Source organism: Geotrypetes seraphini, chromosome 5 (genome assembly GCF_902459505.1).
Source record: "Geotrypetes seraphini chromosome 5, aGeoSer1.1, whole genome shotgun sequence".
NCBI classification, from domain to species: Eukaryota; Metazoa; Chordata; class Amphibia; order Gymnophiona; family Dermophiidae; genus Geotrypetes; species Geotrypetes seraphini.
The window spans coordinates 5,799,005-5,817,018 of NC_047088.1; the positions used below are offsets into that span (position 1 = coordinate 5,799,005).

Here is an 18,014-nt window from a genome sequence, read left to right on the forward strand (position 1 = left end):
AAACTTAAAGATTGAATAATAATAATAAAAATTTTTTTTTGATAAAAATCGTATTAAATAGGAGGAGGAGGCACCGTTGGGTAAATGAGGAATTTTCCCACAAACATAGTTTGTTTGTTGGGCTGTCTGATACCCGTATAGGCCCTCCTTTTCTCCTTGGTTTGCGACTCTGAGACTGGGGCTGTACATTATTTTCATTATTAAGAACATTTGAAAGGATATATGGTTCCCCTAGTCAGCCAGTGGCACAAAGGCACAAAGTCATTCAGTAAATGACTTACACTAAATCTCTTTATTGTTAAGATCTACAAAAATTAATGATTTATGACAAAGACTAAAAAAACAGAGCGGATGAGAAATGTTTTCAGAACAGCAGAATGGATGATGCTTCAATATGCTGCGAGTGTCTGCATTTTCTCCAGCTCCGCAAGAATAGCCGCCATTTGCACCTTCAAGTTCTGGGACTGATGTATTGTCTGACATTTCAGCAGACCATACCACCACCTTGCCCCTAGTCCTGGCACTGCCATTCTGTTCCATGAGCCTGAGTTCAGCTCACTCTCTCTCATCAGTGTGCAAGTCAAAAAAGAAGCTGGTGCTGCTGCCCAGAACACGCTTGTTTTTCTTTAGCACAGAGATCTGGTTTTCCTGAGCCTCCATATCAGAGCCACTGGTAAAGATCCTGCTGGGACTTGGCTTCTTCTGCAGCTTTAATGTTGACCCCACCTGGCCAAAGTCACTGATCTCTTTCAGCACCTGCCATGGTATTCAAAAGAGAACTTACTGTAAGTGCCAACCCCATAACATTACATGCTGCTCAATACCTTCCAGGTAAAGCTATCCCATCCAATGCCAACCCTCTTACCCACCATATACATTCATGCACTGCATGCTATTAACACTCCCTCCATCTCTGTACCTCATTACCACCCTCCAAGAACAATGCATATTCTTTTCTACCCCCCAGTTACATCATGAAGAGCCAGTGCCCTCCTGATCTGACAGACCCAGAAGAGCAACTGAGATAGCTATACAAAACATAAAAATGTATTTATATACTGCAGTACCTTAGGAGTTCTATGCGGTTTACAAAAGAAAACTGAAACAATGACAAAAACAACAAATGACCTAGAAATTACAAAATTTCTTAAATAAGTAGGTTTTCAATAATTTCCTCAACTAAAGATTTACAAACTCTATCATAAGAAGCTGCCTGAAAAGATAGGAGATTGAAAATAGCTCTTGTGTAAACGACCCTTTACCTTGCTGGGAAGTAAAACGCAAGGTGGTGTGAAGAAGGAATCTGCCGACGCCACCTCAGTGAGGTCTAGAAGCTTGGGAGAATTTTCTGATTCCTGAGAGTGATCCCCACTACTTGTGCTATCCTGAAAAAGAGAGACACAGGTATATTACACTGCTCATCACTATTTCTGCTTTATATTTTCTGCAGGTTGCACTGAGCATGTTAAAACCTCACCACCCTAAATCTACATCACATTAACACAACAGCAAAGAACCCCCAACAGAACACAGCTAAAGACAGATGATCAGTCTTATATACTGCTGTGCATCTCAGGAGGGGAGCGATGACATCTTAATGCTGAAACTAACAAGTTACACTGTTATAAAAAATAACTGCCTATGGCAGTTATATATTATTCCATGCTAATTTTCCCTCTCTTAGTCCCTCCAGACGAATGGGTTGTGCACCTCTACCAGCAGTTGGGAACTGAGAATTATTTTAAGTTAGCTACTAATAGGCTATGTCATCTCCTTTAGAGTCGGTCTTCGACTAGCTAAGCAGAAAACCTCAGTAAATTTCTCAGTGTTCCCAGTCAAAACGCTGCTGCCCACGATAACAATACCCCACTGTTAATTTTATCTATTTTTATAAATGGTAAAAACAAAAACCACAAACAAGTACATCCCACAATGAAAAACGCACATCTTCTCACCACAGCATACATACTGAGGGTTTTGTGCTGATCTGGAGAGTTCAAGTTTCAAGTTTGACCTTTATTTGATAAATCGCTTATAATAACATCTAAGCGATGTACAGTAATAAAAACCAACAGGGTGTGGTATTACAATTAATTTACAATAGTTACTCATAAAACAAACAAAATTAGACGAACAGGAGGGGGTGGGAAGGAAGGGGAAAAGTTACAATGTTGTTCTTAATTAGAGAAAGACATTGAAAGGGAAACACATTGGGTAATAAAGGGTTATTAAAAATATTAGACCTGTAAAGTGCTAAAAAAGTGGAATTTCATATGTCAAACGCGTCTTGAAATAGGTAAGTTTTTAAAATTTTCTTAAAAACAACGAGGTCAGTTTCATTTTTAATGAAGTTTGGAAGAGAGTTCCACAGTGAGTTAAAACTAGACAACAGATTTGCCTGAATTGATTCAGGAGATAGAGAGCCTGAAGAGTTATGGAATGACATAAAAACCGTAATTAGTGATGAAGTTAAAAAAAAACCCAACACACACCAGAAGAGAAAGAAAGCCAAGAAATCACTTTGGATCTCAGAAGAAACAAAACAAAACAAAAAATCTAGCAGAACAAAAGACAAGCAAAACTTTCCGGTGACAGAGAAAAAGTATCACAAATGAACTGACTATTTCAACGCCAAGTTCGGCAAGACAAAGAATGATATCTAAAGGATATTGTCAGAAAATTGAATCGGGAACATGTAAATGGAAAATCCAGATATGCCTTGGATCCATTTCCCTCTTACCTATATAAGAAAATTCCTACTCAGGCTATCTTAGCGCTTACTAGACTTATAAATTCTGCCTTTCTGTCAGGCCTATTTTCTGAAGAGATGGGCCACATTGCTCTGACCCCATTACTGAAAAAAGATGATCTAGACCCTTCTTCACCATCTAGTTATCGACCTATAGCGAACATCCCTCTCCTGACCAAAATGTTAGAGTCTATCATATCTGCTCAACTTTCATCATATTTAGAGAAATTTTCCATCCTTTTACCCTGCTAATATGGTTTCAGAACTAATTTCAGTACTGAATCTCTATTGGTCTCACTAATCTCAAATGTTCAGCAACTATATTCACGTAATAAGTTTGCAATTTTATTATAATTTTGACCTATCTGCAGCCTTTGACGTCGTTCACCACATTTTGATCTACCAACTTTCTGAGATAGGTATTGATTGTACAGTCTTAGACTGGTTCTCAAAATTCTTACGATCTTGCTCATACACACTGTTAATATGAACGGTGCCAGGTCATCTCCATGGAAACTGTTATGTGGAGTCCCGTAGGGATCACCTCTGTCCCCTATTCTTTTCAATATCTATATGTCGACCTTGAAACTTTTCCATCTATCCCCCTTTGAAACACTGTATACATACACAGATAACATCTTCGTCCTTCTCGAGAGATTTGAATCTTACTAACTTCACTAAGAATATAGAATGCATAATGAAACTTCAATCTTGGGCCCTTGCAGTACAAATGAAGCTAAATGAGCCCAAAACAAAATTACTTTGGCTTAAAGTTAGATCAGCTACCTCCGTTCATTACACTGCCTTCTGGATCTTCACTGCAGATTGAATTCTCATGCAAAGTTTTAGGTGTCATTATAGACTCAACACTTTCATGTACTGATCATCTTAATTCTCTGGTAAAAAAAAAAAAAAAAAAAAAAAGCTTTTTTTGTCCCATATGTTGAGGAAAGTGAGATCCTGTTTCCACCAACAACATTTTCTGTTTTTGTACAATCAATCATTCTTTCGAGGTTGGATTACTGCAACTCGGTCTATTTAAGTCTGACCAAGAAAAGTCTTCAAAGACTTTAGCAGATCCAGAATATGCAGCTAGGTTGGTCTTTGCAAAGAGCAAATTTGACCGCTCTTGCTACAACTCCACTGGCTCACAGTAATTTCTAGAGTCTACTTTAAAATGTAACTGCCTAACTTTCAAGATCCTGCATGGCATTCTTCCCCCCTTAATTCCTTTATTTTGAAATGCTGCGAGACCAGATATCATCAGAACTATCCAAAAGCTCAAATTATTTTTCCCCTCACTAAAAGGTGTTACCTACATTGGAAAATTAGGGAATTCTCTCCTTCAAAACTACTTTCTTTTTTTTTTTTTATAAATTCTTTATTCATTTTCAGACTTACAATAAGTGTGACAATATGTCCAAACAAATTAATAATAAATACATCACTTAATAATCGTCAATGATACAAATAATATGCCCTTATCACCTATCCTTCCCCCCCATTCCCATCCTATAGTCAAATATCATGTACATTATGTAATCATAAAATTACCCCCTTCCCCCCTCAAAGAAGAGCGACCAAGATGGTAAAGGGGATGAACTCCTCTCGTATGAGGAAAGACTAAAACAGTTAGGGCTCTTCAACTTGGAAAAGAGATGGCTGAGGGGAGATAGGATTGAAGTCTACAAAATCCTGAATGGAGTAGAACAGGTACAAGTGATCGATTTTTCACTCCATCAAAAATTACAAAGACTAGGGAACACTCGATGAAGTTACAGGGAAATACTTTTTTTTAATATCTTTATTCCTTTTTACATTATACAAACAAGTGTACAATAAATCAAGTCATACTATACATTCTTCACTTGAAACTTTACAATCATCTTATACCAGAAATTACCTCCCCTCCCTCCCTCCCCAAATATTTTTGTAACTACTCATCCTAATGTCATAAAACCCACCCATCCACCCTATACATACTAAATGGGGATAAATTCAATTATTTATTATAGTAATCAATTAATGGTCCCCACACATCTTTAAATTTCTTATAATATCCTCTCTTAATTGCCAATGTTTTTTCCATTTCATACACATGACACACCGAACTCCACCAGAAACAGTAATTCAACCCCCTGTAGTCTTTCCAGTTGTATGTTATTTGTTGGATGGCAACTCCTGTTAAAATCATTAACAGCTTATTATTATTCAAGGAGTTTTGACTTTTGGCCCTCATAGACATCCCAAACAAAACTGTGTCATATGACAGGGCCACATGATTCTCTAACATACAATTTATTTGTCCCCAGATCAATTTCCAAAAATTATTAATAAGAGGACAATAAAATAATAAATGATCTAGGATTCCAGCCTCAAGATGACAATGCCAACATCTAGGGAAATACTTTTAAAACCAATAGGAGGAAATTTTTTATCATTCAGAGAATAGTTAAGCTCTGGAACGTGTTGCCAGAGGATGTAGTAAGAGCGGATAACGTAGCTGGTTTTAAGAAAGGTTTAGACAAGTTCCTGTAGGAAAAGTCTGCTTGCCCTGTACTGGTAGCATGGAATATTGCTACACCTTGGGTTCTGGCCAGGTACTAGTGACCTGGATTGGCTACCGTGAGAACGGGCTAATAGGCTTGATAGACCATTGGTCTGACCCAGTAAGGCTATTCTTATGTTCTGTACCAGACTCTACTCCCCTCAAAGTCTGGAGACGGATGCCCTTCTTCTGGACTGGACACACAAGTTCCTTTATGCGTTTCCACCAATTCCTCTCATACTCAAGACGCTTGTCAAAGTCTGGGCTTGACAGACCTTTGCTCTGATCCCGTAAGGTTATTCTTATGTTCTTACTGAGCTTTGGAATAATTTTCCTGCCCAGCTACACAATCTGGGCTCTTTCCAATTATTCCAAACACACCTGAAAACTTGGCTATTTTCAAAAATGTAAATTTCCGCTTCCCTCTCCACCAATTCTCATTGTACTTCCCTTTTAATTTTTGTGTCGAACTTTATAGTTAGAGAAGATGCGGTATATAAGCTTAAGGTTTAGTTTAGAGCAGCGTATTAGGAGGTTAAGATTGTGGCAGAAATTCCAGCCTCGATTGGTGATGCTTAAAGACGCCAAGGGTAATCAAGGAACTGAAAAGGGGCTATAGCTCAACTGCTTCAACTAATAGCCAATCTGTTGATCAAATCGGGAAGGATTCCGGAAGACAGGAAGGTGGCGAATGTTACACCGATCTTCAAGAAAGGTTCGAGGGGAGATCCGGGAAACTACAGACCTCGGTACTAGGAAAGATGGTAGAGGTGCTGATAAATGATCGCATCATTGATCACCTTGACAGACACGATCTGATGAGGACCAGCCAGAACGGCTTCAGCAAAGGAAGATCTTGCTTGACGAACTTGCTGCAATTCTTCGAGAGAGTAAGCAGGCAGATAGACAAGGGTGACCTGGTCGACATTGTATATCTGGATTTTCAGAAGGCGTTCGACAAAGTTCCACATGAACAACTACTTTGAAAAATTGCCAGCCATGGAATCGAGGGCGAAATATACATGTGGATTACAAACTGGCTGGCGGATAGGAAACAGAGTGGGGGTAAATGGACAATACTTGGACTGGAAAAGCGTAACAAGTGGATTACCACAGGGTTCGGTGCTCGGACCTGTGCTCTTCAATATATTTATAAACAACCTGGAAACTGGTACGACAAGTGAGGTGATTAAATTTGCAGACAATACAAAGTTATTCAGAGTAGTGAAGACGCGGGAGGATTGCGAAGACCTGCAACATGACAAACACTCTCGAGAAATGGGCTGCGACATGGCAAATGAGGTTTAACGTGGATAAGTGTAAGGGGATGCATGTCGGTAACAAAAATCTTATACACGAATACAGGATGTCCTGTGTGGTACTTGGAGAGACCCCCCCCAGGAAAGAGACTTGGGAGTACTGGTCGATAAGTTGATGAAGCCATCCGTGCAATGTGCGGCGGTGAAAAGGGCGAAAAGAATGCTGGGAATGATTAAGAAGGGGATCACAAATAGATTGGAGAGGGTTATCATGCTGCTTTACCGGGCCCTCACCTGGAGTACTGCGTCCAGCACTGGTCGCCGTAGATAAAGAAGGACACAGTGCTACTTGAAGGGTCCAGAGAAGAGTGACCAAAATGGTTAAGGGGCTGGAGGAGTTGCCGTACATTGAGAGGTTAGAGAAACTGGGCCTCTTCTCCCTTGAAAAGAGGAGACAGAGGGGACATGATCGAAACGTTCAAGATAATGAAGGGAATAGACTTAGTAGATAAAGATAGGTTGTTCATCCTCTCCAAGGTGGAGAGAACGAGAGGGCACTCTCTAAAGTTGAAAGGGGATAGATTCCGTACAAACGTAAGGAAGTAGTTCTTCACCCAGAGAGTAGTAGAAAACTGGCACGCTCTTCCAGAGGCTGTTATAGTGATTCAGGGGATTCAAGACAAAGTTAGACAAGTTCTTGCTGAACCGGAACGTACGCAGGTAAGGCTAGTCTCAGTTAGGGTACATACAGTACATTTTCTTTTTGAGATTTTGCTTGGCATATACAACTGTGCCCTTGTACTTATTGATGATACTGAATGATACAGAAAGCATTAAAGAGAGATGGAAAGAATACATGGAAAATCTTTACAAAAAAAGCAATGAGGATAACATTGGAGAAATTGAACAGGAAACTGACGCCGAAGAACCAGATATTTTAAAAGTCATAGCAGCAATTAAAGCTTTATCAAATTAATCATAGGCTCAGAAGGTGCTATCATGGCCCTCACTTGACTGTATCAACAGATTTGGAAGGAAAACACATGGCCAACCGATTGGAGAAGATCATTCTTCAGTATAGGTATGTACAAAGGTGACGATAAGGACTAACAACCATAGAACAATTGTAATAATTCCACACGTCAGCATAATATTGCTGAAAATAATACAATGAAGGCTACAATCACATGTTGAACAAGAACTAGCCATAGTTCAGGCTGGTTTCAGAAAAGGTCGAGGAACAAGAGACATTATTGCCAATGTTAGATGGATATTGGAGAAGAGCAAAGAATACCAAATGCCCCTATACTTCTGCTTTAACTACAGCAAAGCTTTTGACTGTGTGGATCACGATAAACTATGGAGAACTCTAACACAAATGAGAATACCCAAACACACAACTCAGCTGATAAAGATCCACTACGAAAATCAAAAAGCTGCAGTGAGAACAGAATATAGCAACACTGGTTTCCAATAAAATGTGATGTCAGGCAAGGATGCATCTTGTCACCTTACCTGTTCAACCTTTACGGAGAAGCCATCTTCAGAAAAACAAATTTGGAAGAAGAGCGCATTGGTTTCAAAGTTGGTGGCTGAAATACAAACAACCTGCGCTATGCAAATGATACAATGCTCATTACCAGCATCAAAGATGACATGCTGTATCTACTGAGAAATGGCAAAGCTGAAAGTCATAACATGGGATTAGAACGGAACATAAGACGAAGATCATGAATATGGAAAATGATGAAGATTTTGAGCTTGAAGGTGATAGAATAGAAGTTGTAAAAGATTTCAATCTCCTGGGCTCTCTCAAACAAATAATCAACCAGCAGGAAAGAAATACTTTGTAGAATAGTGCCAAGTCGCTCTTCGATAAAGGCTTTTGACAAAGTATTCAAAGGCAAGGAAATTACATTACATTACATTAGTGATTTCTATTCCGCCATTACCTTGCGGTTCAAGGCGGATTACATCCAAACTAAAATAAGAATTACATTCAAAATTTGAAGGAATAGAATAAGCGATGACATAGAATTTTTAAGGTAATAAACGTTGGGTAAAGAGTTACCAAAGGGAAGTGGAGGTCTTTAGGAGTTAAGAATAGGGTGAAATTATGGGTTTTAGATAACGTTTGGTAGATAAGAGTAATAGAGAGATCTAAGGGTAAATAGAGTGTTGGATATTGGGTTGGGATTGATCGTGCTAGATAGGTTTTATGTGTTTTTTTGAAGAGTATGGTTTTAATATCTCTCCATGCACTCATTTTCTCAGTGGTCAATTATGGATGCGAAAGCTGGACTTTAGAACATAATTATAGCCTTACCAGGTCAGACCAATGGTCCATCAAGCCCAGTAGCCCATTCTCATGGTGGAAATCCAGGTCACTAGTACTTGGCCAAAACACCAAAGAGTAGCAATATTCCATGCTACCGATCCAGGGCAAGCAGAGACTTCCCCCATGTCTTAATAACAGACTATGAACTTTTCTTCCAGGAATTTGTCCAAACCTTTCTTAAAACCAGCTACGCTATCCACTTTTACCACAACCTCTGGCAATGCATTCCAGAGCTTAACTATTGTCTGAGTGAAAAAGTATTTTCCTGCAGTTTCATTGAGTGTCTTTACGGAAACAAGACAGAAAGAAGATTGACTCATTTGAACTTTGGTGCTGGAGAAGGATTTTGTGCGTGCCTTGGATTGCCAGAAGAACTAACAAATCGGTTCTGGAAGAGATCAAACTGGCTATGTCACTCGAAGCCTAAACGATGAAGTTACTACTGTCTTATTTTGATCACACTGTCAGAAGAGAACGATCATTGGAGAAGGACATTATGTTTGGGAAGATCAAAAGAACCAAGTGAAGAGGGCGACCTGCAATCAGATGGCTGGACATATTGAAAACAACTATGAGGTTGACAATGGAGGACTTTACCGGACTAGTATAAAACTGATCTCTCTTTAGATCTGTAATTCATCAAGTCGCTAGGACTCAAATATGAGTTGATGGCACCTAACTAATCTACACAAAGTGGCGAGTGTAGCCCTGGCCACTTTGTTGGGCAGACTGGATGGACCATACAGGCCTTCACCTGCCATCATTTACTATGGTTAATGTAGATTGTGATTTGCCAGGCAATGCCATTTGTCTAGGTCAAACCTCCAGTGTAGTTTGTACACACTGCATGTCAGAAGAGCAGGACATGGGCGTGATAGTATGTGATTATCTTAAGGTGGCCAAACAGGTTGAAAAGGCAATGGCAAAAGCTAGAAGGATGCTAGGGAGCATAGGGAGAGGTATGGCCAGTAAGAAAAGCACAGTTACTTACCGTAACAGGTGTTATCCAGGGACAGCAGGCATATATTCTCACATGTGGGTGACGTCATCTACGGAGCCCCAGCGCGGACAGCTTTTCAAGCAAACTTGATTGAAGTTTCAAGTTTGCTACACTGCACCACGCATGTGCATGCCTTCTTGCCCACTAGAGGCGCATCCCCACCTCGTGGTCCTCAGTTCCATAACCAGCAAAGAAGCCATCCCCGGGGAGGAGGGCGGGTTGTGAGAATATATGCCTGCTGTCCCTGGATAACACCTGTTACGGTAAGTAACTGTGCTTTATCCCAGGACAAGCAGGCATGATATTCTCACATGTGGGTGACCTCCAAGCCAACCAAAAAAGGGCAGGTGGGAGGATGGCAATTTAGGAAAACAGGTTACGTAACACCGACTGGCCAAACCGGCCATCGCTTCTGGACAAAGTGTCCAGACAGTAGTGGGAGGTGAACGTATGAACCGAAGACCAAGTGGCAGCTTTACATATGTCCTCCACAGGAGTAGACCGGAGGAAAGCAACAGAAGCTGCCATAGCCCGGACCTTATGCCCCGTGACTCGACCATGGAGCGTGAGACCAGCCTGAGCGTAGCAAAAAGAAATACAAGCAGCCAACCAGTTGGACAAGGTGCGCTTGGAAACAAGATTTCCCAACCGATTAGGATCAAAGGACAAAAACAATTGAGGAACCTTCCGATGAGACTTGGTACGTTGGAGATAAAAGGCCAACGCCCTCTTACAGTCAAGCGTGTGAAGCGCCGCCTCACCAGGATGAGAGTGGGGCTTCGGGAAGAACACCGGAAGAACAATGGACTGATTGAGGTGGAAATCAGACAGAACCTTAGGCAAAAATTTAGGATGGGTGCGAAGAACCACCTTGTCATGATGAAACACAGTAAAAGGTGGATTCGCAACCAAAGCCTGCAGCTCACTAATCCGACGAGCGGATGTGAGCGCAAGCAAAAAGACCACCTTCCAAGTGAGAAACTTAAGATGAGATTTGTCGATAGGCTCAAAAGGAGGCTTCATCAGTTGAGCTAACACCACATTAAGATCCCAAACTACAGGAGGAGGTTTCAGAGGAGGGTGAACATTCACGAGACCCCTCATGAAACGAGTTACCAGAGGATGAAGAGAAAGAGACCGACCCTCGAGATGCCGATGGAACGCCGCAATGGCACTGAGATGCACCCGAATGGAAGTCGTCTTCAGCCCAGACTTAGACAGATGAAACAAATATTCCAGCACCGAAGACACTGGAACTGAACTCGGGTCCAGATGGTTCGAGGAGCACCAGGATGAAAATCTGGTCCACTTCTGGGAATAACAAAGCCTAGTCGAGACCTTGCGTGAGGCTTCCAAAATCTCCCTCACCGACTGAGAAACAGGAACCGAAGTCAAGGGGAAAGGAACCAAGCGGTCAGATGTAAAGACTGAAGATTGGGATGTAACAGCGAACCCCGACTCTGAGACAGCAGAGAGGGAAAAACAGGCAGAAGCAGAGGTTCCCTTACACTGAGTTGAAGGAGCAGGAAGAACCAGTGCTGTCTGGGCCAACGAGGCGCAATGAGAATCATAGTGGCCCTGGTCGATTTGAGATGTACCAATGTTCTCAAGATCAGAGGAAAAGGAAGGAAAGCATAAAGGAACCTCCCCCCCCAGTCGAGAAGGAAGGCATCGGCCTCGAGACCGTCCCGGGAGTACATTAGAGAACAATAGAGGGGCAGTTTGTGAGTCTCCGGGGAGGCAAACAGATCCACCTGAGGAGTCCCCCAGCGGTTGAAGACCTCACGTAGAACCCGGGAGTTCAGCGACCACTCGTGCGGCTGGAGAAGACGACTGAGTTTGCCTGCCAGACAGTTCCTCTCTCCCTGAATGTAAACCGCACGCAGGAATATGTTCTGGGAGACCGCCCATTCCCAAAGGCGCAGGGCTTCCCGGCACAGAGACCAAGAGCCCGTTCCGTCCTGTTTGTTCACATAATACATTGCCACCTGGTTGTCCGTCCGCACGAGGACTACCTGATCGTGTAGCAAGTGGCAGAATGCTCGAGCCGCCAGAAAAATGGCCCGAAGCTCCAACACATTGATGTGACAAAGACGGTCCTCTGCCGACCATAGACCCTGAGTCCGCAGACCGTCGAGATGAGCCCCCCACGCGTACTCCGAGGAGTCCGTGGTCAGGACCTTGAGATGCGGAGGAACGAGAAAGAGCAAACCCCCGGAAAGATTGGAAGAGTTGGTCCACCAACGGAGCGAGCGTCTCAAAGAAGGAGTCACCGTTAATGGACGAGATACTGGGTCGCGATCCTGACGCCACTGCGAGGCCAAGGTCCACTGAGGAAGCCTCAGATGCAAGCGGGCGAACGAAGTAACGTGGACCGTCGATGCCATGTGGCCCAGAAGAACCATCATGCGCTGAGCCGATACTACAGGCATCAGCGAGACCTGGCGACTCAATCGAAGTAGAGCCTCCAACCGAGGAGGGGGGAGGAACGAATGAAGGCGAACCGTGTCCAGCACGGCTCCAATAAACTGATGGGATTGAGTCGGGCACAAATGAGACTTGGGAAAGTTCACTTTGAACCCCAGACGTTGAAGGAAGATGATAGTCTGTTGGGTCGCTGAGATAACCCCCTCCCTGGTCGACACTTTGATCAGCCAATCGTCCAGGTAGGGAAAGACCTGTAGCCCCCGAGATCTCAGGGCTGCAGCGACCACCACCATACACTTCGTGAAGACTCGAGGGGACGAAGCCAGTCCGAAGGGGAGGACCCGGTATTGAAGGTGCAACTCCCCCACTTGAAACCGTAAGAATTTGCGGAAGGCGGGATGCACCGGAACATGAGTATATGCTTCCTTTAAGTCTAGGGAGCACATCCAATCCCCTTCCTCCAAAAGAGGATACAACACCGGAAGCGACAACATACGGAACTTCTCCCGGACTAGGAACTTGTTGAGCTTCCGGAGGTCCAAAATGGGGCGTAAGTCCCCTGTCTTCTTTGGGACCAAAAAGTAACGGGAGTAAAACCCCCGCCCCCGTTGGTCGGGGGGTACAGGTTCCACCGCCCGAAGGCTCAACAAGGCCCTCGCTTCCGCGAGAAGAAGGGGAAATTGGGTTTGGCTGAATGGGTAAGCAGCCGGCGGATGTTCCGGCGGCGTGGTTAAGAAATTGAGCGAGTAGCCCTCGGAGATAATCCGGAGCACCAAAGCATCTGATGTGATCCCGGTCCAGGCCGCAGAAAAGGCTCGGAGTCGACCCCCTATAGGAAGGGGGTTCGGCGAGAGTGCGGAGGGGGCCTGCCCCCATCCGCACATCCCGTCAAAAGGACGGCGCCGGCTTGGGCGTCCCCTGCGCCTGAGGTTTTTGTTGGCCTCCCCTACCCTGCTGCGGTGGGCAGCAGGGTGGAGGTCTAGAGAAGGCCGGCGTAGACTTCTGGGGGTATCGCCGTGGGGGAGGCCGAAATGGTTTCTGTGGCGGGGCCCGAGGTTTAGGACGGACCAAGGAGGCCAGGGAGAGCTCCTGTTCCGACAGACATTTGGTCGCCGCCTCCAGGGACTCATCAAATAATTCAGAGCCAACACAGGGTAGATTGGCCAAACGTTCCTGCAAATTCGGGTCCATGTCCAGGGTACGTAGCCATGCCAGTCGGCGCATGGCCACAGCAAAGGCGGATACCCTGGAGGCCAGTTCAAATGCGTCATAGACAGTGTGGAACAGGTACAGACGCAGCTGAGATAAGTTGGACATGAAAGTGGCAAACCCCTCCTTGTGGGAATCCGGCAGGACCCCTTGATAACGAGGCAAGTCTTTGACCATGCTTCGAAGATAAGAGGAGAATGTAAAGGCATAATTAAGGACCCTGGTAGCCATCAAAGAGTTGGAATAGAGGCGACGACCAAACTTGTCCAGGGTCCGACCCTCCCGTCCAGGTGGGACCGTCGCCGAAATCTTAGCGGGCTGCGACTTTTTCAGCGCCGATTCCACCAGCAACGACTGGTGAGACAGTTGTGCTTTATCAAAGCCCTTCCATGGTATGGTCCGGTACTTGGTCTCCATCTTCGAGGGCACCGCTGTGACTGTAAGAGGGGAGTCCAAATTTCTCAGGAAGGTCTGGTGGAGGACCTTATTGAGAGGCAGACGAGGAGTTTCTCTCTGGGGAGTGGGCAGGTCTTGTTCCTCCAAAAACTCCTTCATATACTGAGACCCAGCAAGCAAGTCCAGGTCTAAGGCCCTTGCCATATCCTGCACAAATTTTGAGAAGGAAGAGGGCCCAGCAGGCGGGGAAGGAGTAAGCGAGGTCCGAGCCGCCAAGAAGGAGGGGGAGGCCTCGCGGGAATACCGAGGCTCCCTACCAGACCCCGATCCCCAGGAGGCCGTACCGAGCGACCTCGAAGGGGTCGGGGACCGCCTATGTCCCGAGGAGCCCTTGGGGGAAGTCCCCGGGGTATGAGGAACCGAGGTCCGTCCCCTCCGTCTCGGCGAGGAGTCTCTTGAACCCCTTCCTCCGGGGGTGCGGAAGAGCCTCGGATTATCGAGGCAGAGCTCCGAGACACGTAATGTCTCCCCCCCGGCCGGCGAGGAGCGACCGCGTCTCCGAGGAGAAGCACGAGAACGCTTGGGTTTCCTCGGCCAACGCCTCGTTCGAGGCCGACTCGAGGGCGAGGAGCCCCGGGAGGACCTCGAGGAAGAGGACGTGGAAGAGATCCTCCTAACCCGACGCACCTTGTCCCGAGGCCTGACACTCCTCTCAGGCTGGTCAACCGAGGTCGAGGTCGAGGGCAAGGTCGGGGTCGAGGTCGGCAGACCCCCGGGGGCCGAAGCCGAAGGCACCGAGACCGAGGCCGCCGACGCCGGGGCAGTCGAGGCCGGAGCAGTCGAGGCCGAAGCCTGCTGCAGGTGCGCGAGGGCCCCGGACAGCTCCGAGGCAATCAGCGCTCTGAGCAAGTCCTGGAAGACCAGAACCCCCATCATGGCTGGCAGGTCCGGGGCCGAGGAGGGCTCCCTGGAGGGTGACCTCGGTCTCGAGTATTCCCTCGGGGCACTGGGCTTTGCTACTCGGGTCGGGGCAGAGGACGACCAACCCGCAGTCGAGGAGCCCGAGGATGGCTTCTTCGCCGACCCTGGAGTCGAGGATGGAAGGGAGGACTTACCCGAAGCAGGCTTGGTCGAGGCAGCAGGCTTGGAGGAAGTCGAGGGTCGAGGCGAGGTCGGGGGACCGAAGGCCGAGGTCGAGGCCGAAGCCGACGTCGAGGCCTTCCCCGCCGCGGGGTCCGCAGAGAAGAGCTCCTCCATCTGGGCACTGCGTCGGCGGAGGGCTCTAGTCTGAAAAGTGGAGCACCTATCACAGGACTCGGTAGGATGCTCAGGACCCAGACAAACCAAGCACCACCGGTGAGGATCGGTAATTGAGAGCAACCGATCGCACCGGGTGCACTTTTTAAAGCCCGTCAAAGGACGGGACATGGACACAAAAACCGGCCGGGAACGAACGAGGTCCCGCGGCCGCGGCTACCGGGAGCCCCCGGAGCCGAATCAAAACTTTATTTTTTTTTCCGACGAAAACTGAAACAAAGGAAGAAAGAAAAGCAAATTAAGCACAGCGACCGTGAAAGAAACACACAGCCGCGGTGTCAGTAGGCTAAATTCGAAGAGCATAAAATCCACAGGGCTTCTGGCTCCGCGGAAAAAACTGAACTGAGGACCACGAGGTGGGGATGCGCCTCTAGTGGGCAAGAAGGCATGCACATGCGTGGTGCAGTGTAGCAAACATGAAACTTCAATCAAGTTTGCTTGAAAAGCTGTCCGCGCTGGGGCTCCGTAGATGACGTCACCCACATGTGAGAATATCATGCCTGCTTGTCCTGGGATAAAAGGAGGTATTGATGCCTCTGTATAAGACTCTGGTGAGACCTCATTTAGAATATGGTGTACAATTCTGGAGGCCGCACCTTCAAAAAGATATAAACAGGATGGAGTCGGTCCAGAGGAAAGTTACTAAAATGGTCAGTGGTCTGTGGGAACAAAGATCTCAATCTGTATACTTTGGAGGAAAGGCGGGAGAGGGGAAATATGGTAGAGACATACTTTGGTTTAGATCTTATTTGGACAATCGCTCTTCAATAGTTTCTTTTAATGATTCTATTTCTGCTAGTTTCTCAGCTACATATGGTATTCCACAAGGCTCTATCCTGTCCCCACTTTTGTTTAATATATTTCTTGCTCCTATTGGCTTCTCCGTATTTGCCTATGCAGATGATATACAACTTTTGCATCCTCTTGACCCTAATAGTTCTTCCGAAATTTCAGCTATCAATGAGAAATTAAAACAGATTTATTTATGGCTTGATAATAATAGATTATCTAATATAATAAAATGCTAGGCCGCGCATGCACACTCAAAAGTCGTGTTCCTTGATCCGTCGCGGAAACACAAGTGCGCATGCGTGCGTTTTACGTCACCACCTGCTCTCCACCTCGCGCTGATCTGTCGCGCTGTGGCACATGTGCTAGATGTGCGCATGTGCTAGATGGTGGGGAGTGAGGAGTTGGTACTTAGGGGAAGGAGAGCAGGCCCAGGAGAGCGAAAAAAGAGGCGATCGCGAGCTTTTCCCGCCCCTCTCCAGCTTCGGGAAGGGATCAGGACTTTGGAGAACCGTATTGTCTGCTGCCCACCCCTTCCCGATGTCTTCCTATTTACCAGTGCACCTCCAGTCGCATACTGAGGACCTCGCAGTCAGTCTTCCCGACCGCAGCAAGCCGCCGATCGCCTCCAGAAGCCCGCTCCGCTCCTCCAACAGCGCAAGGCCCCGAGCCCGAGTCGGCGACGAAACAACCAAAAATAACACTTCCGGGGCAGGCAGATAGCGCGGTAAGGGTGATCCTTCGGGGTGGGGGTGCGAGCGGTCCTACGGGGAGGTGAATCGGACGTCGGGGGGGGGGGGGGGGCATCAGGCTTTCAGGGTAGGGACAGGACTTCAAGGAGGAAAGGAGAGTCGGGGCGGGCGAAAACAGAGTCAGGGTCTCCAGAGGAGAGTCGGGGCGGGCGAAAGGAGAGTCGAGCAGCATGCGCGGTATACGGGTGTGCGCGGTATATAAAAATTTATGTACATAAATATGTGTTTTTTGCGCGCTATACCAGTGTGCACGTTTTACACGGGTGCGTGTTATCTATGTGAAAATACGGTACATATCCTAATGCAGTATTTAAAAACAAAGTCCAACCCAGTTGAGCTCTCACTAGCACTCAACATACCATAACATTTTCACGGTTTCGACACTTAACAGGGTCACAGTTACAACTCTCATGGCATCCCATCTTTTGTTTCCGACACCTACACAATTTATTTCCACAACGGCCTTTGCAGCAACACTGTAGAGAGAAAATCAAAAAGTTAGATAGCCTGCTTTGGCACCTTCCACATCCAGAGTGAGTGCCGACCACACTGTGTGGTCAATGGCCCTTCACTTGTCATTTTGGCCTGTGTAAAGGACCTGGAAACTTCATTTACTTGAGAGCTCAGTCCCAGTCAATCATTGCTGGCCTGGAAAGACCTGATCTCCAGAGAGATTCCAGATTGATTGCCAGTTTATTCCTTTGGCTAGTTCTTGATGGACTTGAGCTTTTGTTTGAGAGGACAGTGCTAAACCAGAGCTCATTGACAATAGCTCATTATTTCTTCAGGTTGCAGCAGCCTCCAGACTTACCCCATTCTTCTTAGCAACTTTATTAGGTTTACTGGGAACCCATTCTGCATCTTCCTGCTCATTCTGGGATTCCTCCGATTCTGAGACTAGCTCCTCTAGCCTCATGCGTGGGGTTAAGCCTGGAGCCCTGGCTGTGGTACGCCTGCAATTCCTTGGCTAATGAGACAAAAAAGGTCACATGGCTGCTGTTCCTACCCTATAGTGCACTTCAGTGATCCTACTCCCCCCCCCCAAAAAAAAAAAAAGAAGGAGCTAAGCCCTTGCTTTAGACCACACGTATCAAACTCAAGGTCCGGGGTCTGATGTTTTAAATTTTTTATTCATTTTCATATATCAACAAATGTAACATAGAAATTTTAAAAGATCACATAAAACATACACTTGAATTCCTTTCAAGTATCACTGTAAATACAATATAT

The 18,014-nt window shown here is 45.9% G+C and overlaps 1 protein-coding gene across 3 annotated transcripts in view; it reads right to left on the minus strand.

Moving 5' to 3' along the window:
* Nucleotides 1-269: 269 nt before the first annotated feature.
* Nucleotides 270-18,014, minus strand: part of KIF4A (kinesin family member 4A) — a 303,471-nt gene continuing 285,726 nt past the window's right edge. For all 3 annotated transcript variants that reach the window (XM_033944715.1, XM_033944716.1, XM_033944717.1), the window contains exons 28-31: nt 17,596-17,751; nt 17,144-17,260; nt 1,263-1,385; nt 270-756 (exon numbers count right to left, since the gene is read on the minus strand). In XM_033944715.1, coding sequence (XP_033800606.1) covers nt 556-756; nt 1,263-1,385; nt 17,144-17,260; nt 17,596-17,751 — 597 coding nt within the window. In that variant the 3' untranslated portion in view covers nt 270-555. The remainder of the gene's footprint in view (nt 757-1,262; nt 1,386-17,143; nt 17,261-17,595; nt 17,752-18,014) is intronic.